Raw genomic sequence first — 26,950 nt, forward strand, 5'->3', positions numbered from 1 at the left:
ACGTCCGTCTTTGATGCTGAACGACTTGTCGGACTTGCGCTGGCCGATGTACACTCGCGAGATTTGGTCACCGTTCTTTGGTCGCGGACTGGTCGTCGTCCTGCCGGTCTCGGTGGTGCTGTCGGCGCTCCTCGGACGCACTAGGTCGGTCAAGAGAGGAAAATACTTGGGCTCTTCGTGCCGAATACCGGTCACGAAGCTCGGCGTGTACTGCGAGATAAAGGGCAGCAGGGTCTGCCGCGCGTATCGTTCCGCCTGCGCCAGGATGCCTGCTAGTCGCTCGGGTAGGAACTGCACGGTGAACGCTCTCGTGGAGGTCGACGACGTCTCTTGTATCTCGTCGCGCTGCCTCTCCTGATGCTGCTGCTGCTGATGCTGCTGCTGCGGCTGCTGTTGCGGCACCACCTCGTTCCGCGTGTTGTGCCTGGTGGCGCGCGGACGCAGGATCGGTTCCGTGATCTCGGGCAACTTGAGCGATCGGCCGGCGTCCTTCTTGCTCGGCCGCAGCACCGGTTCCCTGATCTCCGGCAGGTACTCCGTGGTCGTGGGGACCGTGGTCACGGTAGTCTCGGCGACGCGTTCCGACGCCGTCGAGGTGCGGTATATCAGGTTCGCGGCGCCCGAGAAGCTCCGTCCCTGCTCCGACTCGCTGTTCTCCAGCGAGTTGGAGTCGCCGTCGCCGGATATGTCCAGGACGATCCACGGGTTCGCGACGTTGCGCCGGCTCTCCTCGTCCTCGTTGAAGGTCGTCGCCGTCTCGATCTCGGCGCCGACGCGCCGATTCTGCTCCTTCGTAAACGGACCGAGACCACCTCGTCTCTGCGACGTTCTGTCCGTCGGCGGGATCTCCGCGGAGTATCCGGGATCCTTCGTCTCGTAGTTTTGCTCCTTCGTGAAGGGTCCTATGCCGCCCTGCCTTTCGTCAATCTCCGCGCGTTCGAGGGTCGGTACCGCGGAAGACGACGCGGTGGAGTTTTCGGTGTCCAAGGGTATGTTGCATTCGCCGGGGAAAAGGGGCAGGTAGACCGGCCGGCCGGATTCTAGGATCAAGCCCTTCTTGCAGACCGACAGGACCTTGCCGAAACTGTCGGTTATGGCCACCTTGTCGATAGTCCAGGACACCAAGCCGGACGATATCCAGCCGCTATACGCCGTGTATTTGATCTGTTAACGTAACATTATTGAAATAATTACATAATTCGATACATAGTTACGTAATATAGAACCAATTGCTGTTTTCGAAATTTTCAATTTTGTATTGTCAACTCTGATTTAATAAGAATGCGAAATTTAATAGATTACTTTGATAAAGGTGTCTGGCTCCTCAAATATAAACCAACAATTATAGTTATAGTGATTTTAAAGTAGAATGTTATTTATAGTATTTTTCTAAAAAGGCTTTAGTCAAGAAACTGTGATTACGGTCAGCGCAGGAATATCAATTATCTTCTATTTGCGCCAAAATTTAATTCTCAGAAAGAAAATATAATTATTCACCATACTTACTTCGATCGCTTCGAGATGGGTAACCGCGGGTTGCGGCACGACAATTTTCTGAAGGATGGCTCCTACCAAGAGCTCTTCGTCCTTGCGAGTCATCGCGAACGTGTCGTTGTACGAGCCTTTTCCCACAAGCATGACCTGAAAGAACGGAAATCCCGCGTAAGACTCTGAGACATCTGCCAAGAAAAAGATTTTAGGACTTTCAAAATTTATCTTCGATCCTTTATTAATAAAGGACGAGACAAGAAACGCCGTAGTTTTGGAGAAATAGATTCGTGAAAGCTGCTTGTATCCAAAACAAAACGGGAGTAATTTCTAATGTCCAATTTCTAATTTCTAACAATAAATATGTAATAAATTATGATAAATTCACAGGAGAGAAATTGAATCCCCTATTCGTCGCTATTCGCCAAAAAAAAACTCTTCACCTGAAGCTTCCCGTAGCTCCTGGCGGATCTCTCGCTCCGGCTGTTGTACACCTTGATCTGGTACTGATGAGCGCAGAAGGGCTCCTCGTCTCTCGTCACTAGGTAAAGCTGGCCCCTGGCGGGCGACTCGTTGCTGTAATAGCCCATGTCGCCGCAGGGTCGATCCGTACCGTCCGTGCCGCAGGGGAAACAGTCACCCTTCAGCAGGCCCTCGTAACCGTGGTCGCAGGGAAACGCCGGGAATCGGCACTTCGGGCTTACGGAATCGGTAAAGAACTTGTACGCCCGCCGATGGTTGCACAACGATCTGCCCTCGACCGTGCTCGCTATAAATATAACGATCGCATTATCAAGAAATAGAGATTTGTTTATATTTTCAATTTTTCTTGATCGCGATGTTGAACCCCGAAGTGAACTTACACCAGATAATGTCGGACACGGCGCCGACGAAGATGTTCGAGCATCCGCTTTGCATTTTTCCACCATTTGGATAATAATCAACGTCGCCCATGGGCTGCCAGGAACCGAGACCGCCCAAGATGAGCTGCTCACCGTTGCTGTGAATAACGTCGACGAAATTCGCATCCGTCGCGTCCAGGCGAACCCTCGGATCCTGCGACTCGAAAAGCGGCCCCGCAGGATCTAAACCTATTTTACGCACGAAAGCGAAATTTATTTCATAACCCTTATCTACGAGTTTCTCTACGAGATATGCTTAACGCCTATAAGATAGTGACCATAAGACTATAGAAAACAGAGAAACGTTATTGATCTGGAAAAAGTTGTAGGAAATAACGGTCTCCGCGATCTAAGATTATTATTAGATTTTAGGAGAAATTTCATTTCAGTTTCCAGTAGAGTCCGCCAGCATTATGGATATGCATTCGGATTCTGAATATACTAAATAATATAGTAAATACGTATACGGTAAAAATATCAACCGGTTACTCCTACAGGTACGGAGTTATTATAGAAACGCTTTTACTTAATAACGCACCACGCGTAACCGGCTATTCATTTATTATACATGCCTTCGCGATGGTGAACGTACCTATCGGAATCAAAATTGTTTTAATTTTACGCTAAATAAGCAGTCTTGAAAAAGCATTAAATATTGATGTTGATAGAAGGGCATAACTTATTTCTCCAAGGTTGGGAAATGCTCGTTTCTCTTTGTCGAAATTTGCGCAAAAATATTAAGGGGGATCGCGTAAAAAGACAAGCAAATACAATTAAAAAATACAATTCGCCTTGAAGCCGATAAAATGTTCGTGACGACGAATTAGCAGCGAATTACGAAAAGGATTGTTTCTTAATTCTATGTGAAATAGCGTCGAAAAATCATGAAACGTGTCGGCGGAAGGAATATCGTTTGCTCCGATAATAATCCGAGGTTTGAGAAATCCTCGTCCCATTTTGTCGAAAGACGTCGGGGAAAGAAGGCCCGATTACACGAAGCCACATAATAAAAAAGACGCACGATCGACAATTCACCGTGCTGGTATTCGATTGAAAAGGCATCGGCGCGTGTCGAGGTAAGAGGCAGAGAATGCAGCGAGCATTTAAATGCATCGAAATGGTTGCCGAGAGCGGGACCTTGTTACAGTTACTCTCTAATAATCGATTACACGGCTCGATTATTCGTGCCCGATCGGCTGGATTGTCGCGAGGTGTCTTACGCGTGAGAAATTCACGCGTAAGATGCCAATCGCCGCTTTAAATCAATACAGACGAATACAATGAACCCGAGTTACAATGCCGTAGCGGAAACAGTAACTGTCACGGTAAATGTCACCAAGATAGACAGATTGATAGAGCGATAAATGCATCATGATGAATGCGCGATTAAGAAATATATTGTTTAAATTCATTTCTTTTTATTAGATAAAAATAATCGTTTAAAATAGAGGATTTATTAATTTGAAATATACGGTATACGCAACATTCTTTCTCAATTAAACCGGTCAAAAATATTTTAGCAATTTTATAGAAATTAAAGTTTCTTCGTGGAGCTTATTATGCAAAGATTACTGTTCCGTTACTGACTACCACTATATTCCGATATTTATAGACACTTAGAAAGAAATTTAGTCTCATTTCAAAATTGACGAGAGAATCACATGATACCTGAAGAATTGATACGTGCAAATTTCATGAAAAACGCATTTATTTATATATCTGTCGATTTATGTCGAATATCATTTTTTACATAATTTTAGCTGATAAAATCTTAAAATCATGCGTCGAGTATTTGACTTACCGGTAATTCTGGACACATTTCCAAGCTCAGCACCAGCAAAACCGGCCACATGAGCTCCCAGGCTGAATCCAATCATGTGCACTTTTTCCAGCGGCACGTTAAAGCTGCGAATTAATTTTGCCAATTGTCGGCCAACTAGTCGTGTATTGGCCGCTGCCCTTACGTAATTGGGTACAGCGCTACCTGGTCCCCAGTCCACGCAAACTAGAATGGTACATAGTTATGTAATTAACATTTGATGGAGAATCTAATTATATCTAAGATGAAATCGCGATTATTTGATTATTATATATTTAATTGTTATTAGAGAGAGAGAGTGAATATTAGCGGATTCATTAAATTATGGTTATATCTTATTGCGCAAACAACGTATAATTATGCTTGTAAATTTTACAAGCGCTACGATTGTAGTATTATTGTTAAAGAATATAAATTTTTAGTAATAAATAATTGCCATATTTTTTAGTACGCAATTAATAAAATAAAAATACATCTTCCACGTGGTGGAAGTATTTTTATTTTATTCTGTGGAGAGAGAGAGAGAAAGAGAGAGAGAGAAAGAGAGAGAGAGAGAGAGAGAGAGAGAGAGAGAGAGAGAGAGAGAGAGAGAGAGAGAGAGAGAGAGAGAGAGAGAGAGAGAGAGAGAGAGAGAAATATAGAGGCAGCATTTATATCGTTGGACTTTCTGCAAATTCTTGCATAGATATAAAAGATGTATGCCAGGTTTAAATCTCTTCCATACGAACCATTTAAATAATTACGTAAATTTCGTTACATAAATACCTATATTGCAATCGTGAATGCTCATTAACGCGGATCGCATATCGTAAACCCACAAGTGGTTACAGTCACTTCCAAATCCATGTACGATTACTTTCGTCGGGAGATTAGGATCTATGGCACGGTGGACGCTGTCGTCTATGTCGTCGGCAGGCACCTCCATGGGGATCGCTCTTGCCTTTCTACTTCCGTATACGATGAATCTATTGAATGAATGAATACCCGCGATTATACAATTCTGTACGATATAAAAATATTTTATATTGCAGTCACGGTCTCACGTAAAACGTTATCGCGTAACATCAAGTAATACCAGACTTTTCGTAACAGAGTTTGCACAAACATCGCGTCTCTTTCAGATGCTATCAGATACAGCGGGTATAAAAAGTATTCGTACACTAAGAATTTTTACACAAAATAGTTTATTTTGTGTAATAATAAATAATAAACAAAAATGATAATCTTAAAGAAAGAGAGACTTTATAATATGAAAAAATTATTTGTTTATTTATTATCACGCAGAAATAAACTATCTTCTGAAAATTCCTAGTGTGCGAATACTTTTTACATCCACTGTATAGTCTTCTCTCATCTATCTTACCTGGTTCCAACGTCCTTTGGCGGTGACGGTAGCATCTCCAGGTAACTGAAGGGCCCGGTATCCTCGAAGCACCCGATGTCCTCGTAGCAAACCTTGGACACCTCTCTTTTTCCTCTGTGATTGAGCTTTTTGTGAAGCGTCCATTGTCGCATTGATTCGACGACCGCGCGAAAAATTTCCACGTCGTTCCTTTCGTCCAAACTTTCGTCGAAGGACGATAACACCTGTCCCGCAACGGGTTCTGCTGAAATATCATTGTTATATAATAAAAAGATACATATAAACAAATTTCGCTTTGCGTCATGTTTTGAATTAACAGTTTAATTAAACAGAATTAATTAACATTATGTGGAAATTGAAATAATTAAGAAATAATTTGCTATTAAAGCTAATGGGTTTTGACTAATTGAGGTGCAGCATTGTCGGTTATATTCCGCGAGGCTGTACTTAAAGTTCTCTAATTCTAAGGCTCATTCAATGATTAAAAGAGCGTTTCAGTACGTTAATGCGAATACTTATAACGGCTTTCCCGGTCCACGGCTCGCGACCGTTATCATTATTAGTATAACGCCTGAATAACAATTTCCTGGAACGCTATGGCAATATTTTACACTTGATAAAATCATAGGTATTCCCGCTTTTTAGACTTAATTGCTCATATTACCGGTTCTACCGGGATTCAATTATGATCGATAGCAAGTGTATTGTCATCGGATTTTTTTCGCCGACCAGGCAACTGAGACCCCCGCGAGACCACTTGTCGGATTTTTCAGGGGACCTGTCATCAGATAAGATTCTGTTGATCGGATGATCGGATAAAGAAAATGACAAATGTAATCTGCGATTCTTTGATAGATCTCGAGCCATTTTTTTTAAACAGAGTAATAAATGTAGTAAATGATAGCTGTTGAGTTTTGACGAGAAAAGGTTTAGACGAAAAAGCGTATTTACTTCTTTTCATCAGAAAAGAAAATCGTCAAATAGTTAAAAAAAAGCAATCGGATAAGCCGCAAAGATATTTTTAGCGTAATAAAACAAGTAATGACATTCCATATAGTGTTAGATAGCTGAAGGCTAAAGACAAACGTGATAACATCTTCTTCTCAATCATTGTAAACCTACTTCGAACGTTACAGCGGTGTTAAAAGCCCGTAACTATATATGAACTTTGCACGCATATTCATAATTTATAATATAACATATAATTTACATAAAAGCGATCGATAAAATATTGCGACTGGCAGAACACGCAACCGCAGTCGTGCGTGTCAGTAAATGTGCCATTCGCTGTGAACGTATTTAATTTAAATATACGCGGTGATTTCCATGTTTTCCCTTTTACAAGTACAACATGATGCCACTGAAAATGTTAACGCAGAAGACAGTTAATGCCGTGTCCAAGAGCGGATATGTTCGCAATTAAGGCTTCGTGAGAGAACTAGAACTGTTAGTCTTTTAAAAAGAAAGCATTAAATTAATGATACAATTTGCCGAGAACACCGATAAGGAAGGTTTAATTAAACGTGATACATGAAGAGACCGCGTCTCATGAAAACTACGAAGAAAGTTTAATCGCTTTTGTATTAAACCCAGAATATCAAAAATTCCACGATAATCTAGAGACTCTAGAGAAAATAAAATGTACTGAATTAGAGAACGAGTGTTTCAGTAATTTAATATTCTATGTTTCATTAAATGCCATTTTTGTAACACCGCTAAAGCTTGGGAAACAGTATACAGTAAAACTCATTGAAAGAATTCTCAGCTCTTTGTAACGTTGGAATATGTTTAAAAATATACGGGTCATAGATTTGCATATAACTACTAAACTTTTTGTTGGAAAATTAAGACACTCTAATGTTTATTTATGAGTGAATTCTATTGTGTCTTTTAAGATGGTTGAGATACGTCGATATCACGTACACTTTCTGCGCGAAGAGAACGTAAAAGAATACTGTACTAAACTTCACAATTCCCGTCCTTCTTTTCTCGGTGAAGAATACTGTAATCGTTTAGAATGACTCGGAGGATTCCTGCGTTTGTGACATTATGCACGGATATGTACGCAATCTTAAGATAATTTTATATTTAGCGACAGTCAGAGCGATGTGTGTGTGTGTGTGTGTGTGTGTGTGTGTGTGTGTGTGTGTGTGCGTGAAAATTGTCATTCGCGTCGTCCTAAATCGTTTCTTATCTGTCGGATTCCTGAAACGCGAAACTGCCACATTCATCTTATTTGATTGAAATGTCTTTTTAATAGCGTCATAAGCAATTTATGGTTTTTTCCCCCAATATACTCCCGCAATATAAAATAGACAGGAAGTAGACTGTGATGTACAATAGATTGCCGCGGAATCAACTGGAAAATGGTGACACTTTAACCCTCTTAGCACCTGGTCTCGGGAACGTTGTATTTGCAATGACTACGTGACATTTTATGTCACGTCACGTACATACAAGGCGTCCCACTTCTGCCACGTTATTTTTTAATGACAGACCAACTTGGTGGCCAACTTGGAGGCGATTTTTCCTCAACAAAGATGTCGTGGCACGCATAGTTTTCCATTAGCGTTCAGAGGTAACGGGTCTCAGTGGCAGACTAAGCCGTATTCTTCAGTTAATTGTTCAAGGGAACGCTTATTAACTTCAACAAAGTTCCAATTCGACGTTCGGTATTCCGGATGACGCTTCCCGGACGAACCGCAGACTCGGTCATACCGTCTACCGTTGTTCTTTACCATCTTGGACAAGGTTAATGCCCGTTTCTTTACGGGCCAAGCAGTCGGCGATTGGGTCGGCGAGCATATCCTGACCTTACGACCCAGTTCTGACCGACTTTACACGTCGAAGTGGAAGGCAAAAGAAGCGGCGCAGGATGTCTCGTCTCGAATATCTCTAAATCGAAGAGGATGGGAACGAGAGAACGACCGCGGGTACGGGCCGCTTAATGAAGCTATGGAAATGAGCTGGCAAGAGTTAATTTACATACATTCTCATGACTCGTGAAAATAAAGCGACACCGATCCGCCGGCTGATACTCGTTTTGCGAAGAACCAGACGGAGAGGCACGAGAATCCACCACGCCGTCGTCGGACTGGTCTGCCGGACCGCGACGGGAGAAACCGACAAAAGGAAAATCGGAAAGACCTTCGGGAGATCGGAGGAGTACCAGCCGTTCGCGCGATGGTCACTTAGGTGAGCGTGCCGCTCGACTTTTTGCTCGCTAAAGCTGCTCCACAAAATAAGCGGTAGCGCGAGCGAGGGAGAGCGGTGGAAAAGGGAAATCACCGAAGGCGGAGAGAAGAACTAGAGACGGCATTTTAACGATCTACGCGAGATTTATTATTTTCTGATAAAATACTATTTCTTCGCGAAAAAATAACTTGACGAACAAGTCCCCCGAGTCATTAAAAAAACCTCTATAATAGAAGCAAGAAAGTTCTTATACTCTTTTCTGACGTGAAACGTATGATTTTGGTATTATTTAGACCGTAATTCGTGGGAACGTGCTTTGTTGTTTCTTTTTCTCTTTAGTCATGCTATCACGTTTAATCGAGTTTACTTTCGCAATCAATGCGCAATGCCCCAATTAACTTGAAGAAAGAAACGAAAACTCGATTATAAGTGTCAAGAAAATCCGCCGGGAAGGAGCGGAATCTTTCAAGTGCCGTTAAATTTCCGATCGCAGCAAAGTTTAATGGATCGGCAATTTAGTGGAGATATCATTATGTTTATCCAATAAATACACACGATGATATCACGCAAGATACTTCTGATAATTACCTCTTGGCACGAACTTGAGGAACCGCTAATACGTGTCTCCTTTATTCTCTTTCGTTATTTATGATAAATTACTTTCCGTCCATTTATTGAACCAAGTGTGATAAGACTTATTGTTAGAGAATTACGGCGTGTACAAATCATTAGCGCCAATGTTGATTGTTCTTATCATTATCACAATTGTATTTTCCCCGACGGTAATGTTAATTAATCTTATTTCACTCGTTGAGCTGATGTGCATAAAACACAAATTGCCTATTTCTGTTCTGCCGAACAATGGCATTGTTGCTCTACTACGGTCGAAGTTTCGACACTCGAGCGTCGCGTGTGAAATCTTTTATCAGAGATACGGGCTTCATAGAAAGGTATCCTGCGCGCAAGACGTCCCAGATTCACCGCCTTTCCTTTTAATGGGACTGACCCGAGACTAAAACTAATTATAAGAGGAAATTCCATCCGCGAGGATGTCAAGAATTGTCTTTTTTTTTTTTCGAAGTTACAGTTATCACGTTACGAAAGTGTAGCGAAACCTTACCTCGGACGAACCTTGCTATAACGGAAGCGTGATTCGTGCGGTAGCATCTGCGGAGAGCGTTCCGTTTCTTACAAATCGACGACTCGCGACACGCTCAAACATTCCTAATTGGGAGAAGCGGATTAGGTGAACGACGGCAGACCTATTACGATCGTAGACGAGGAGGAGCAGGGTTAACGGTACGGAAATGCGAAGGGGGGCCCCGGCCGAGCGCGGCTCTTTGCAACGGGACTCGAAGAAATATTTGTTTCGTGCTTTTACAGACGTGACGATACCGAGAAAATTCAGCGTCGCGCTTGCACGTCCGAGACGCGCAATCGCCCGCTGAATCAGAAGTGGCAGTACGGAGCGCGGTATCATTAAGAGCACGGACACGCGATCCATTGATCGTTTCGTCACCACCGTCGATCATCGTCCTTGGAAAGCGTCACATAAGACATTTCGCCTCTCGAAATGCCGGTCGCATTTTCAGACCGTTAAATTCGCGATGACACAATCCTACCGAGAGAATCCCGAAAAGGACTGGCCGGTATAAATTTTCGATTCGCTGCGAGCTGTGCTACGAATGCGCTTTTGTCGCTCATCTTTCTCGTCTAATGTCCAGGGGATGTCTCGTAGCTCAGTGTGAGTGCGATAGACTCATATGCCAGGGATCATGAGTTCGATCCCGATTACCCCACATATTCCTCTTTAAGGCCCAGTTTCACAAGTGTCGATTAACTTTTAACCTTAGATTAACTCACTCTTCGTCTCTTTCTAAGGGGGACGTTAGAAGGAGACGAAGAGTGAGTTAATCTAAGGTTAAAAGTTAACCGACACTTGTGAAACTGGGCCCAAGAGGAGATATCCCTTTTAAGGGAAAAACAAAAATAATTTTAAGAGTTCTAAGAACTCGAGATTACATGAAGGATCCCCCGATTAAGGGGTAGATATTAACTTATTGTAGAGAGCACATTTGCATCTCTTTCAATGTTTCTGTGTTATCATGCGTAATGGGTTTTTTGAAAGTTTTCCCATATTGTAAATCTGGAAATAGCGTACTCCAATTCCATTAGAAATTATCGTCTCAAGATTTATTTAATAAAGTAAATGCAGGTTTGGCTGGACCTAGGTACTGCAAATAAAATTAATAGCATTTAAAAAAAAAAGCGTACTCTAATGTCCAGTTTCTATCCTCGATCATTAATTACGCGAAAGATTTACACGTGCCTCGGCACTTCCGGCGGGAGAAGATCGGAATTAACCGAGGAGTACGTCGTTAGAAGATAACGCGGGTGGCGGAAGTGGGACAGCCTACATACGTAGATATCAACTGTGTCGCAACATCGAGAATATTCGGGTGAGAAATTGTCATCGGAAGCTGAATAATAGGAATTACGCGACCCTCGGAGCGCTCGGAACGGCATCACGAACAATTATCGCACCTCTGTGATCCAGGCCACGATCGTGATCCCGCGTCGCGTGATCTCGTTCTCAGTAATCAGCGGTACAATTTCCGAGCGAGCCGTCATATCGAAGGCTCTGATTAGCCGCGAGCATTTCCGCGACGCGGTCTCCGCGCCGAGAACAATACTAATCAGCCTGTCTCCGGCTCGCCGCGCCGACGACGCGGGGATTGTCCCACGGTGAGAACCCTGAGAACAGGTGGAGGCCGGCGCGGGGAGGAGAGGCGCCGGGGCTGGTAGGGATCTTAAAATCGGCTGTTGACACAGATTCCAGTGACGCGAGGTGAGTGAACTCGAGGAAGGTGATCGAGCCGACACCTTCGCGCTGCACCGATACCGCGTGCACCTGATGGCGACCGGCGCGGCGGCGGGATTCCGTCGCGCGCGGAGCTCTCTCTTTCTCCCTCGCGAGGACGTCAAAATAGATTATTTCGATTATCCCGTGCCATCTTTTGCCATTCGTTTGCAGATTTATTGAGCAATTTCAACAAACACGCTCTACAAACGGCGGCGCGCTTTTTAAAACACACGCCTTACACACCGCTGCGGAGACCTTGTTGCTTCGGTGATTTGCATTCGATTTCTCCTTAGCGGTATATATATATATATATAGTATTCCGAGTGTTAATTATTATCGAGTCTGACGTGATAGGTGTGAGAGGTTTCGGAAGCTTAGGCATCACGACTCGCTGGAAGAAATCACTCAGAGGGAATATAAAACGTCTTATGTCCCGATTTTGGACATGGTGCTGTCTGTGCATAGTTCTAAAGTAAATAAAAAGAAGTAAATAAAATTCACTTAATATTAAATAAAAAGAGTTTTTTAAATAAGCAAGGTGTAGGAGAGCAGGAGAGAACGTTTTGAACCATTAAGGATCGCGCGTTATACGCGGTTGCATTGAAGTACCGTTATCAGTGTTTTGATGCGCTTTACGGGCACAATGCTGGCCGCACATGTGCACATGCAAATGCGCTGCGATTACGCATTTATCTATTATATAGTAGACCGTTTTTTTTAATGCTCGCACGCTAGCGTATAGCGGGCCACGTACATCACCTGCTGTCGAGCAAGGTTCGACTTCTTCGAGTACAAATATCTTGATGACTTTGAGAATTTCAAATTTTATTTGCCAGACTTAAAAGTCCGCTCGCAAAAGAGGCTAAATTGATAAAAACTTTCATTGACATATTTACGTTTTTACAATGAGAGAAAAAGAAACAAGAGTTCCATAGGTCACGCCGACGAGAGATCAAAGCAAATCCAGCTGAAGCTAACTCGCAAACAACCGTACACATTAAAATTACATCCTTAGCCGCAAGTTAAATTCCAAGTATATGTGTTTGAAATGTAAAGAATTTTCTTAAACGTAGAACCACCATTACGGTGGCTACGTACATTTTAATTCCTCTAATTACATTATTAAAATTTTGTTGGGTAATAGAATCGCCGAGCTGAGCCGAGCTGAAATAAGAAATTAAATTCCAGGAAAGGGGGGAATGTCGTCTCGTCAAAGCGTGGGATTAAGCATCCGCGAATCATCTCGTATTAGCCGCCGCAGACGGCGGACAGACGGGCAGTTTGATATTTAAAGAGGAATTCTCTCTCTTCTCGCGGAAAATGTGGGCGCGCCGTACCATCGATGAAAGTCACCGATTCCTCGCAGCTGCGCCTGCCTCTCGCGCGTTTCACCGCAGATGGGCGAGGATACGATAAATCCTCTTTTCAAGGTCTCCGGTTGTGGCCGATGCCGCAACGTAATCGGCGATCTGCGTGCGCGAAGCTTCGGAGGAAAAATTGCAAACTGGGACATTACAGAAATGGATGTTTAGCGGTTGAATAATATAGCGACCGAGTCTCGTTTGCGCTCGCGAAACTTTGCGCACGATCGCTTTCTGCGCGCTCCGATAAACGTCCGAGCTACCGAAGCATAGTTCTCGATTCCGACAATAGCGGGATTTTCGAAAAATAGTTTTTACACATCTGCATGATAATTATATTTAAAATAATAATAAGTGAAACCTGAAACAGGATATACAATAAATTAGAAAAAAAACGCCATTTTATAGAATGAGAAAAACTTATTGTTCCTCCAGACTGAATCTTGGTAGCCTAATAATATTGTGTTAATTTTATATACTTTTTCCGAACTTTTCCGAATAATATTTGGCTCAGAAAAATCTCACGCAAGATCTGTCTTCAAACTCAAGAATAAACTTCTCAAGCGTTGCGCGTTGAGAAATTACTGCTCCTTATTATTTTTGTTCCGAATGATAAGGCTACACGATCATTTTTCTTATTTGGCATACATATTTATTGAAAAACAACAATGCAAAAGTATCGACGGTAAACAGAGGGAAAAAATTATTGTTTTTATTTTAAGCGAAGCGTATAGAACCGAGAATAGCTGTGACTACATGCAAATTTGCAAGTATTTTAAAGATCTTCTGCGCCTACCCGTGACATTAGTCTTTCCTCTTGCAAAATTGCGATCAGACACCTAACCGTCGACCGCGGAAAACGAGGCGTTTCCTTCCGGCAGATAAATTAAACTGACATCTCTCAGAGGAAATCTGTCGAAACCATTCAAGCCATAAATTGCTGGACTTACTAATTTAATACTCAAATGCACGTTGCGTAATTTGTTGTTTAGTAATTTTACCTTCCTTTAACTTTCAACGTGGCATGACGCACGGAATAAAATTTTGCTACCTCACCCGCCGTTTAATAATTCTGTCTTTTTAACTTTCGCAGCGTGACTCGTAATATCTTCGGTCATATTTTCTGCTTTGCTCCGAGTTCGCTCAGGAGATCCGATTTAATTGCCGATCGCAAAATGTGTCCAGCGCTTGGACGAAGCGCAAACTGAATTAATGAGCGTGATTGCTGAGTGATCGGAGTAGCGATTAACAGACTGCGGATGTTTCACGCAAATATATATGTCTCGTCGAGAAGAAAATAGACGAGAACTAAAGAGAAGCAAAACGTATTTTAGTATACGCAGATGGAAAATTGCATTTTCAATATCCGATGATTATGAGTCATAATTATTCAGGAAGCTCCTTAGAGAGTCTGGGTCGCCGCTAATGGAGAGGATTCATGACGGAAAAAGAAAGAGGAAACGAACGGCCGTTTACCAGAGAAAGTATCCAACATCGGCTCTAGAATTTCTCGGACTTCTTCCTACGCACATAGGAAACACACACGCGCGCTCACGTGAGCAATTACTGCGGGTTATTTAGAAAACTTATCGCAAATGTACATATAGCGTCTCTCTCTCTTCGGTACTTCATTAATTCGGAATTGCAAATTTAAATATTTGGACAGGTAGTAAACGCGTACGATGTAGCATACGAGAATTTATAGCACGCCATTATATGGACTTGATTAGAGACACGATAAAATGTGTAATACATCCATGTTGAAAGAGACAAAAATTTTCTATCCTAAACCTGTCCGCAGAAATTAATGTTCGGCGAGTATAACGAAAGTATCCGTAAATCGAGCATTTTATATTTGCAGCAAAGAATTAATAAATATGTATATATATGTCGCTGTATGTCCATGACGGACACAAGCTACTCAAATAGAAAGTATGGACGATAATTCTCATCCATTCGTCCACGCCAAGTGGTTTCAGTTAATTTTACGGTATTCCGCAAGAGGTATTTCTTCGTTTCAGGATGACACCGCGCTTACGACACTCAAAAAACCAGAATATTTCGTCAAGACGTCACGTTTCCGGGTCAATCATGTCTCCTAAGTCCTGCCTGTCAGATAATCTTGGACAAATATAAATCGTAAGTCCAATGTCATCCTCGGAGGCAACAAAGAAATTGCCGGGATATACCGTTTCGCGACCGGTTACCGTCACCGGCGAACCGTTCTGTCACAACGTGACATCGCGCCGCGACTGGAAATAATTGCCCGCTCTTGTTCCCCTCACCGTTGTCGGCGTTGTTCGCCCCGGCCCCCGCCGCGCCGCCGGATTTCAGTGTCGTCGTCGCGGCTGGAGCAACGGACCGAAAACGTCACCTCGCTTCCTCGTAACCCGGAATCCGGTCTCTCTCCCCTTCGGGCGTAATTACGAAACAACGATATGATCGACCGGCATAATGGGACCACGGTGCGCGGCGGTAGGAAGCTGGCGCGACGGTAAAATTGCTATTACGCAGGTGATTCGATAATCAGACGTTCCCAGGTTCCCAGGTTTGTTTAGGTTCAGATGTAATCCACTTTCCTCCGTGGACCGTTTCGCGATCGCCGGCTGTCAGATGCAATATATGATAATCAACACTCTTCTCCTTCCGACTGTTACGCCGCGCTCTGCGCCCCATAATTTTTCTAAAGACGCGCTTTTTTATGAAACTTGGGCAACATTTATTGAACCTTAGAGCGAATAATAAACTGAGGCAACGTACGAAACGAAGAGAGAGAGGGAGAAAGAAAGAGAGAAGGATGCTCTTTCTGCGATTACCAAACGCGAAGTTTTCGTAATTACATTGTTATATATTACCATCTATTTACAGAAATTAAATTAAGTTTTCCCCATGAGTATCTTTACTCTTACATAACAACTTGCGCAAGCTACCGTTGCACAAAATTTTTCTAGCGCATGCACGTCGTGCCACTTTGAAGTGCATTACATACGTCGCGCCAACAAGTTTGCGCAACAGTCTTTGTTGTGTATGGGGCCCCAACTTCGTTCCTTTCACTCTTAAATCACGGGGGTTACCGAAGGGTTAATGACCATCGATGATGACTCTGGGAAGATAAGTTGCATCTTTGGGCACGATGGGACCCGCCGAACCGTCGTTGCGACACCGACGCGTCTCGTTCCGACCGGTCGCTTCGTCTCTTCATCTACTTCGACGTTCCACAAGACCTCGTGGGTGGATTAAAGTGGAACGGCGACCCAAATTTGAAGGAGATTGGTTAAAGTATCGTTTCTTCAACGTGCAAAAGAGAACAAAATTAAGTACGATGTGGCCATTAGCCTCGATATCGCGCGTAACATAAATGCATTTGATATTTTATCATTTTGCAAAATATTTCATCGTTTGAAAGCGTGGATTTTAATTCGCAAAATCGATCCTGCCGACAAATAAGGTGGGAACAGACTCGACCAACTCCTTTATTCTGTCACTCGAAAGCTATTTTGATTTACTTATTCATTGTGAGCACAATGACCGTTATGGCCCAGTTGGAAACAGCCGATGCTTTTGGAAAACTTTCTCTCTCGATCCCGTGAAACAGTTCTTATTTTGGATTTACGTCGTACACAGTGGTATGTAAGTCCGCCGTTAATGCAGATTCGTATTTCTATTTGTGCAATGAGGCTAGTAATCGCGCATAATTGATTACAATATCTGCGTCGATCTAAGAATCACGTTTACCACATCGTTTAGTTATTCCATATTAATGTATCGGTATTAATCGAATGCCGAATTAATAATAATAATTACCGATTGGTGATTGAACGTACAAAGGTATTTTTCGCTTCAGACATTATCTTAACCGACGTGCTGATTGGCGATCATCTATCGGGTAGAAGTGACTCGACCTAATTGAAAATAAACGATGCTCTCCGACTCCGAAGAGATACGATCTCTCGTGCGTGCCGCTCGTCTCTATGTTCCTCTCTCGCGTTACAGAGAGAAATTAATTGCTTGGAGAAAGGTGATTCTGAGCTATGCACTCTGCAAAAAAAAAAAGGGTTAAGTCCGCGATGACTCGCGATGATGGTCGACATATTGATGATTCATAGAGGAATTCGATCTTCAAATATTATTCGTGAATTAATCAAGTCCGGTTATGAGTAATAAATGAATATATGCAAAAGATCCGTATTTATTATTTTAAAGGACATAAAGCGGCCAATTAACGAAGCCCAGTGATTTAATATACTACTTGAATACGTTTTAAATAAATCACACGAGGAAAAATATCAGAATAAATAACAGTGGCGAGAGAGTGTTGCTAATTAAAAACCATGTTTTGCGGTAATTTCAATGTTTTTAGTGTAATTGAAATGTCACGTATTGCGAGAATTATAACGAGGCTCCGGCTTTCTTCGCGTCGCGAGCCGAGAGCTTGGAGCCGTTAAGGACACTTCCTGCTTCTTTTCTGTCTTTATTGCGCTTTTACGAACGCAAATGGCTACACGATAATTTTGATTAAAATTATTTCGCCGAGGATACATAACCGATGAAAGTAATCGGCCGCAGTTTCACGGGCACGACCGTATAAACGCTTTCACGGAGACCGCGAAAATATTGCGCGTTGAATGTCTGGTTGTTTCCTCAATCAGAAAGGAACAATTCATTTAAGAGTCGTAACTAAGAATTACGGTACTTGAATTTTCAGTTCACGCTGGCACGATAGAAACGTAAAGATTAGACTCAACTTTCACGTCGAAATGGAGAGAGAGAGATACGAATTTTTATTAGACCTCGAGGAAATGTCTGCAGAGCTTTCAAATTCTTTGTTACGTCTCACTGAAATTGTATGTTACGTTCGACGGCGCGTAATTAGTTTCATTTAACTTTCTGAATAATTTTGGTGTATAATGGTATTATCGAGTTACGAATAATACCGTATTCATCATCGATTAACCAGCTTACTGCGGTGTGTTTTCCGCGAGATTTAAAGTCAATTTCAAAATAAATTGGAAGGCGCAATCCCGCGCCGGTGCGCGGCGAAGACGGAAATTTGGTCGCGCGCTCGTGCGGATGCTCGTCGCGTCATTGCGCGAGACCCCATCCGAGATCATTGCATTAATCCCTGACGTCTCTCACGTGCATGCATATAATATCAGTACGCGGCAAACGTCGCTTTCACTGCTGTCGGTGTAACCTTTCCGAAGCCGCTTCTTGCGGCAACGTGTCCGTGAAACTTGCACCCATGTCATTACGCCTGAAATCTCTCTCCCGTCGATTTTTTCATTGACCCTAAAGAGCACGGAGTAATTTTACAAAGCAAATGGCAGCTCGAAGGAGAGTCTTCTCCTTGAGAAGCATGTAACATTTTACGATCACCTTTTTTTTGGACTTTCGCCCTTTTTGTATTTATTATTTCTTTAATGGCTCTTTAAGAGAAGCATGTTGTAATATTTTGCGCTCATCTTTTTTGGACTCTTTCGTCTTTCTTGTACTTAATATTTCGTTTTTTTTTCTTGTCTTTATATAGAGGGTGTTTGTAAGTACGAAAAATTGAAGGGAATATTCCGTGACTTAGGAAGAAAAGATCCTGTAAACATTTGCCCTAAACTGCTTCGTTTTCAAAATACAAAATTACCCGTACACACGCCCCTGATGGATCTAAAAATGTTTTATCGGTACTGGAAAATAGTTCTTAATACCAAAGAATAAAATATCTTCATGTTTTCCAAATTTTTGAAATTTTCATATTTTTTTCACAACTTTGACACCCTGTATTTTGAAAACGAAGCAGTTTAAGGCATATGTGTATATGACCTTTTCTCTTTAAAATAAGCCGGAATATTTTCCAATTTTTTGTACTTACTTAGAAAACATCTTGTATAAGATTAGATAAACGTTGTTTTGCGCTTAACCGATCGTGTTTAAAGTGCGTTTAAAGTTTTTTTCCGATTGTGATAACAAAATTGCCCTTGAAATCATAAGGAAAATTAAGACAAGGACGTTGTGCGGTAATGTTCCTAAGCGCAAATCGATGTTAACCTTGTTAGCCACATTTTCCAGTCCTTAATTCGCTACACTACGGTCCGTGAGACCGCTCTACTTTGTCGCATTGTCATTTTCATTCTAATTAATATTTTTAAGCTTGTACTGTAGAAATTGGAAATACAGACTCTGAATAAGATGTTTATGATAATATCAGGTCAAGAAAATGATTTGAATTTAAACTGAACCTATTATAAGAAAATTAGAAAATTATGTTATTATGTGAAAACTAGAAAACCGAAAAACGGTCAGCGGTCCATTAGACCAGAGCTAGGGTTAACTGCGCCTGATACTCGAACGTACGTACACGTAAAAAAAATGTCAACAAATATTGCGAAATGTATTCCCGACGTATTCCGCATAAATTCGAAACTGCCTATTGAGATGCAAATTCTTGCGCAAATACATTTGAGCGCTTCGTTTCCTCGGCCCGCTCTCGTGCGAAGTGCCTAAGTGAAAACGGACGCCGGTGGTCAGCCCGATGTCTGGAAAATACGTTTAAAAAACATGTCGCACCGCTGACCTCAACGTACCGGTTTGACACGGTTAAGTAATCATGTTAACTAATTTGTTGCAACAACGGAGAATGCCAAGAATGCACTATCGGAGAACAATGGCAAGAAACAACGGCGAGGTAGTCCGATCGAAGTAGTCCAACTTATGGGTTAATCGTCTTTCTCTCAAGTTAAACAATTACGTTATGTAAGCTATTATCCTTAGTAATTAATACAGGAAAGCTAAGGGAAAGAGAAGAAAGAAGAATAGTATATAATATAAGTAGCGCATTTATTTAAAATTAATTAATTCTCTAGTCGATCGAACTATAATCTGGAAGAATATTCGACCTTAAATTAGGTGATTCCCATCTTTTATAAAGGACGTCTCTTCCTACTTCTTCTTCCGGAAATCGTTACCTATTAGTCTTTGTTGACTGTTTCACTAAATAGGTGGAAGCTTTCCCATTAAAGAATATTAGAGTTAATACATTGGCAGAAATTTTTGTTAACCAAGTAATTTCTCGTCATGAGATTCCTTTAGAGTTGCATACAAATCAAGGAAGAAAATTAATTAATTTTATTGGCAACAGCCAATAGCATCAGCCAACAGATGTTAATCGAATGACTTATTAAATCTTGCTGGATTTACCAACATAGAATTTTTAATGAAGTGCCGATGTTCGGTAATACTTCTGTGACACACATGTTAAGGATTAACACCGGTATTTCCAAGAGATAAATTCGGGTCGCGAACGTATGCATATTTAAACGATGTAGCATATAGATATTTGTGTCGTAAAAAGAGACATTTAAAAAACATTATGTAGAGACCGTTCAAAAGAAATAACCGCAAAATTATCCTTAAAAGAGACCTTTTTTTAAATTTATCATTAAATTGAAATTCCGTCTATTATTTGTTATTTTAGTCGCAATTATTATTGCAATTTAATCTTTTATTTTTAATAATGGTAAAATTTACCATTTACAATATTTAGATTATTTTTAATGTTATCGTATTACTTATCTGAAATTATTAAAATACTGCTTACCGATAAAACTGGTCCATCGTAATATCCAAAGAGCCAGAAAAAGTTTGCCAATCATCTCACGTCTCTGGACAATCCCGGAAAACCTCTTTAAAAGTCCACCATCATTGTGGATGGTTAGAAACCCATCGTTCCACGGTAAATCGCATCAGGAAGACATGTAAATGTCAAGTTTGCATCCTGTTGTTTCAACTTGGCGATAAAGCCGGCAAGAAGAGTTTCTATGTATTGAAAGAAGGCTCGATGTTTTCTTCTTCGATCCGGACAATTATTCCTGCAAGGCCGATCGCTTGTTCAGCCTTTTCTAGTTTAGCGACATTAAGAAATCGCCATCGACGGGAACTCGGATCGAAGAGCGATAGTTTTTAGGTGATAGTTCTAGGTCGTTGCAATTAATGCAAGAAGATTAAATCGTAAAACGCGAGCGATTTCTTCATCGCGTGTTTATTTTCTTGGGGCCGGAGCGGGTTGAGATATAGAGGCAGGAAACGGCCGCTACATCGCGGTTTATACTTGTCCGACTCGATCAGCCGTCTGCTTTCTCCGCCGTGAAAGAAATCGGGCTCCGAATTCGCTTCTTGCGCAAGTTCGCTTGTTGTTACTGACGTTGTTCTGACATGTCCGCGCGACGAATGCACGATCACTGCATTCGAGGAAGCGGATTTCGCGTTTCTCCAGTTCCTCAGTCTCGAAACGCGCGACGAAAGTCAACGAGTCGATGAGTCTCCAGCTATTCTTCCTCTTTTTTTTTCCCCCCCCCCAATAAATTCACCAATACGACAATGTTCGTCTGAAATTAATCTCTCGAATTAATCTCGGCGTGGCTCGCGACGTGATTTTTTTCTTTTTTTTTTTTTAAATGGTACGATACTCGCGCGCGCCGAAACGAGGAGAGAGCGAAGCCGACGTGCGCTGTGTACGCGAGCGAGGCCTGCAGGAGCACGAGAGTTGCTGCTGCCTCGTGGCCTACTATAACAGAACTGACTCCCACCGTGGCGTTACGCCGTCTCTTTACCTGTCACGAGCAACGAACGGTGTTTAAAAGCGACGACGACCGGTTCCTTCACTCCACGAGCTCTCCACTGCTTCACGAAGACGATACCGGGGAATCGTATTTACAGAACTGGAAAGAGGGTTCTTCAGGAGTTAAGAAAATAATGCAATAAAATTCAAAGAGTAAAACGTATAACGGGCCATGGAGTCTGATGTATTGGTAACGCATGTGGGTCTTAACGTAACATGGTTAATAATATATTTAAAATTAGTCATAAATCACATAAAGGTCTTTAATATTGTAAAGTATAGTAAAAACGTAGTCGATAAATTAAATAAAACATATATTATTTACAATAAAATAAAATTTGATTAGGTATTAAATACAACTAAAAATAATGTTTTTGTAATTAAAATTTTGTTTCTTTGAGATCCAAAATATTATCAAATTGAGAAGTTTAACACATAACAAACAAGTTGATATGCGTTATCTATACATTGATATACTGAAATCGTATGTACTTTAAACCGATGTTTACTATAACTTGGAAAAGTAATATAACAAGAATTATTACAAATAGATGTAAAGCTTCAAAAAGAATTAAAAACTTAAATATAATCTTAAAATATATTTTTAGTTTATAAAAAATATAATTCCTTTATTATTGAAGATATTATTAGAAAACATCTTGTTTAGAGAAATTTACGACTGGTTGCAATGCAAGACTTGAACCGAGTCGGTATTTGATAACTCTGATAGGAATAATTAAATTGCGGAAATCAGATTAGGAAATTAGATATTAAACTAAATAAATGCAAAAATAATCAGGAAGTTCGCCGTATCGAGATTCATTATACATTTCTTCATCTTGATTTGTTTTCAGTGCAACTATTAGAAAGTTGATGATAAGAGTTTAATTAATATATAATTGTAGACACGCATTACAAGTATACGAAGATAGATATAATAAAGTTACATATACATATACAAGATTAACCATAGAAAACTTTTAAAACCTATTTTTGTGTTCGCAGCGCATAAAAAATTCCATGGACAAGATATAAAACATTACATATAGATATAGAGAACAAAACATACGTTACAATTTAATCGCTGACATTTGATATGAACAAGGACAAGATAATTCCATGGACAGCAGCAGGTAATTATGCAAAAGGTGAGTAATAATTTATATGCTACAGTAATATAAAGTATATAAATGTTCCGCATCCTTCTTTGTAGCTTCACCTTGAACTACTTAAACTAGTTTTTTTGATAATCATACATCGTATCGCATTTATTTTAGTACGCTTAATATTTTATAAATATCTCTCAGAGACATTTATATAGTACATATGTTTAGTAAAAACGTAATAATTGAAATTTTTGATTGAAACATCAAATAAAAATCTTATAAACTTCTATCAACTTTATATAATAACTGTAGCACAAATCTTCATTATTACTGTATTACGTTTTATTATTACAATTCGATTCTAATAAGAAAACTCTTTTTTAGTATTACATTTTTCGAAATTGGTGGAAAAGTTGGCAACTGTTGTCAATCAAGCTAAAAGATAGACGCACGTGGCATTTTCTGTCTAAATCATTACTTATAATTACAGGGTAGTTATTATGAAAATTATCGAAGGTCACATTGTTGTTATTTCAAGTTTAACCCTTACTTGCCACACTGGGGTGCAATACCTGGATTATTATCAGTAAAGGATGATAACGGCCTGCTCGACTTTCCGCGACGTCGCCAACTGCTAATCGATCCCACCGTGCAGCGAACATATTAATTAACATCCGTTGTAATGGGACACCCGGCCGAATCATATCGAGACGGTGCTATCGTATGCTGAACGCGTTCCAGCGCCTTTTATAAACGACGTGTATCCTATTGTTGCTTAATAACAAATTTTCTCGCTTCTGTCGCAACGATGATTTCACCGTAACCGAAAGTGCTCGCCATAATTGTGCCCGGATCGATGTGCCGACACATTAGATCACGCTTCCTTGGTTCACCGAAATAATACGGTATGCCGAGAACGAATAGTCCGGTCAAAACGCTCTGCGAAATCTAATAGAAGTAATCTTTCGCAAGTACCTAGCTGGAAACAATCGCATTTCTCAAGATATCAATAATCGGTGTTTCCACGAATATTCTTATTGCTTAAATGTAGCACATTAACTATCTATGTTTGAGCTTCATGTAGACCTCCCTGGTGAAAAAAAATTTTTCATATTTTCTCAGAAATTTTGTAAGAGTTGGGACTTATGAAAAATTCTGAAAAAATATCTAACATTTCTCAGATGCTTTCAGAAATAATTGGATGAGGATCTTTGGAATATTTCAGTATTCGTATGCATGAAAATTTCTGATAAATTGCATAGATCTTCTCATATTTATTCACATTTCAAAGATATGTTGGCGGGAAAAATCTGAATATTTTATTTTTATTTTGTCTGAGTTTTTCTGAAAAAACGTTCCAATTCGTATAAAAAATCTAAAAAATTATGAGCATTCTAAGAAAATCTGGAAATTTTTACAGAAATTCTGATTAATGGTAAAATTCTGATTAATGGAAAAATTCTGAGACATTTTTCTATCGGGGATTGTCTGACAGTCGAAAAAATGATGACAAATTTGCAGCACTACTACAGTGCTACATCCGCCTTTCCCGAGGCAAAGGTGTTTTTAATCATCGATCATAATGGCCCGCACTAATCCATCACTTTCGCTTGCCCGCGTCTTCACCGCCACGACGAGGACTTTCAGTCCCTGCACGTCGTTGAAAGTTCATCCGCCGTTTCGTCCGGTAATTATTTACGGTTAGCGTGAGGACGACGAAAAGTGCGTGTCGGAGTGCGAAGGCGAGAATCGGAGAAAGTCGTCGCGCGGTGGAAATCGCTCTAAAACAAACGACGTCGGTCGCAACGGGCCCCTCTCGTCACGCGACATACCGCAGAAATGATAGCGCACGTGCGCTACTTGCGCAAAAAAATATGTTCCTTCGTTAATGACCGGTAATCAAAAATCGCGAATCGCGACTCCCCCCCACCCTCCCTCCCACCCGAGTCCCCGTAGAATGTCACGCTCGTGATACAAATAGTACAAATTGAAAAAGAAGACGTTCAATTATCTGGCGTAGCTGAAAAATAAACCGAAACAACTGTAAAAATATAAACAAAACGCGAGGCGACGAAATTATGTTTTACCCGAGGAAAGGTGCGTGTTACAATTCGTTCACGACCGTCACGCGTTGCCGAGGAATTTCACCTCACCCGGCTACGCATCCGGATGTGAAAACGAGTTTACCCAAACGATTATTGCCCATTGAGAAAGGAATATTATTCGAAAGCGGACGCGAAGACTGTAATCGATTCGATTTCCGTGGCGTACAGTCTACTTTCTTTTACAAGTTCAAGGTCGTTTCCGACAAAAACCAAGGATTTATTATACTCGATTCACGCGCGCATAATTATCTTTATATCGTAAAATGTATTATTTTATGGAATTTCAATCAAAAGCAATCGAGAGCGAGACAGAAGGATGGAATAAGAGATGGAGTAGAGAGGGAATTTGCATCTTTGTGCGTTGTATAGAAATATATTTTTTGTGTCATTATAAAGACTGGAAATTATTCTATGTTCACAGGACACTGCTTATATTAGTGCGCAATATTCATATGTGGCATTTAATATTTTATCATAAGTACAATTCACAGTATTGTTCAATAATTGTAAAAATCTATAATTAGATCCATTTCCTACCACTACGTTTTGACATATGTATCACAAAAGTTTATAGTAATAGTATTTACATTTATTTATATTTTATACTACAGAAAAAAATGAACATATAACTATTAAAACATTATACTAAACAAAAAATAAAATAATCTTCTACGTTAGAGTCTCAAAGAGTTATTAACATGTATTTTTGCACAAATATAACATATATAATACAAATTTCAGAAACGCTGAGGCAATCACTTGTTAAAATTGAGATATCTATTCTCATCGAAGCTATCCTCAATTTCTTCGGCTATAACTATTTTCGTTTTCGGCTTACGCATCTCGAGTCTCTTTTTCTGTTCCGCCTCCGTAAGTTCCGCGAGATTCAACGGTAAGACTATTATCTTCCGCGGTTCATGATACTGGATCTCTATACTGCTACCGTCGGAAAAGACGAGCGTCGTAGGATACGTCCGTTCGTATACCGCTCTGTGCTTCCTCGTAATCGCCGCCGTCCAGCAATTGAGATTTCTGCTGCGCAGACCAGTCGCAGAGTTGCCAATTCGTGCGAGCAAAGCGATCATTCTGAAATAAGTAAATGTCTCTGTAGCTTAAAAGGTTATTAATATTACAGAGTATAAATTTGTCTTGTATATTTGCAAGAAGTAACTCCGACCAAACGCCAATTAACTTAATCAGCAATTATCTCATTAAACAATACCTGTACTATACTTTGTTACCACAGATAGAACAATTTCTTGTTGTTTAATGCATAGAAAAGAAAGATCTGGACCACAAATCACGTAGCTAGAAGTATAGTTCTGCCAATTAAATTAATCACTGATTAAGTCAATCGGAGTTTCATCAAGATCACCCACAAGCATAATTTTACTTCAATTAAAACGATTTCAAAACATGAGAGATAACCCGTCTCAACTATAAATGATAACTTTAAAGAGCACTCTCATCGAATATAATCTTCTCATTTACGATAATACAAGAAAAAAGATATATTTTTTCTTAGATATCTCACATCACGCGAGCATATTTTTTTCACAGGTTCAGGATAAGCCTGAGCTTATCGCCATGTCTCCAATCGGGAATTTCAGTTTTTTGACACAAATCTACTATCAACTGCTCTTCTTATCTTCGTTTTACAGCACTTTTCCAATCCTTCTAAACTTTTGTAGACCTAAGAGCATCACGCTTTTTAGGTTATGTTGCCCGTTGCTCCAAGGCAATATCGAGCGCAACACAAACGCGTTATTTATTCGATTGCTCAAGATTATGTCACCACATTGAAACACCGTGTCTACGCTCGTAATATAGCGAGAAAAGTCTCGCGGGGACGATCGAGGAGAGCTTACCTGCCGTGGCGATCGACGTGACGAGCGACTTGATGCAACGACTCGAAGCTCTGCGCAGCCGGACGATCGGGACGGTCACGTGGCGTTTCCGCGCGACGAATCGGCGACGGCGGCGGCCGCGCGCGCTGGCGGGTGCAATCGAATTGCGATTATCGAGATTGTATATTCAAGAAATGCGCGGCAATCGCCGCGCACTTCACGCGTCTCTCTCCATCTCACGGACACGGAGCGGTGCGGCGGACGCGCGCGGGCGGTGCGTGCTTTTTGCGTGC

At 41.0% G+C, this 26,950-nt stretch overlaps 2 protein-coding genes across 4 annotated transcripts in view; both read right to left on the reverse strand.

The window, feature by feature from the left end:
* Positions 1–21,704, reverse strand: part of LOC139786150 (uncharacterized) — a 23,891-nt gene extending 2,187 nt beyond the window's left edge. Inside the window, exons 1-8 of one of the 2 annotated variants that reach the window (XM_071725305.1) lie at positions 20,580–21,704; positions 5,573–5,813; positions 4,975–5,174; positions 4,192–4,395; positions 2,352–2,579; positions 1,932–2,257; positions 1,507–1,641; positions 1–1,164 (exon numbers count right to left, since the gene is read on the reverse strand). The exon at positions 1–1,164 is cut by the window's left edge and continues 2,187 nt beyond it. In XM_071725305.1, coding sequence (XP_071581406.1) covers positions 1–1,164; positions 1,507–1,641; positions 1,932–2,257; positions 2,352–2,579; positions 4,192–4,395; positions 4,975–5,174; positions 5,573–5,813; positions 20,580–20,634 — 2,553 coding nt within the window. In that variant the 5' untranslated portion in view covers positions 20,635–21,704. Of the gene's footprint in view, positions 1,165–1,506; positions 1,642–1,931; positions 2,258–2,351; positions 2,580–4,191; positions 4,396–4,974; positions 5,175–5,572; positions 5,817–20,579 lie in introns of both variants that reach the window. The other variant, XM_071725301.1, reaches the window with a different exon arrangement.
* Positions 21,705–22,469: 765 nt separating this feature from the next.
* Positions 22,470–26,947, reverse strand: Mrpl55 (mitochondrial ribosomal protein L55). 2 transcript variants are annotated; one of them, XM_071725371.1, is made up of 2 exons: positions 26,679–26,947; positions 22,470–25,896 (listed from the first exon to the last, which is right to left on the reverse strand). In XM_071725371.1, the coding sequence occupies exon 2, from the start codon at positions 25,893–25,895 to the stop codon at positions 25,566–25,568; it is 330 nt and encodes a 109-aa protein (XP_071581472.1). In that variant the 5' UTR covers position 25,896; positions 26,679–26,947; the 3' UTR covers positions 22,470–25,565. The 2 variants fall into 2 exon arrangements, with proteins under 2 accessions (XP_071581472.1, XP_071581476.1); XM_071725375.1 differs by lacking the exon at positions 26,679–26,947 and adding an exon at positions 26,033–26,623.
* Positions 26,948–26,950: the final 3 nt, after the last annotated feature.

The sequence above is a fragment of the Temnothorax nylanderi genome, unplaced genomic scaffold (assembly GCF_030848795.1).
Source record: "Temnothorax nylanderi isolate EJ_2023f unplaced genomic scaffold, tnyl_v1.0 TNYL_tig0009_pilon, whole genome shotgun sequence".
NCBI lineage: Eukaryota > Metazoa > Arthropoda > Insecta > Hymenoptera > Formicidae > Temnothorax > Temnothorax nylanderi.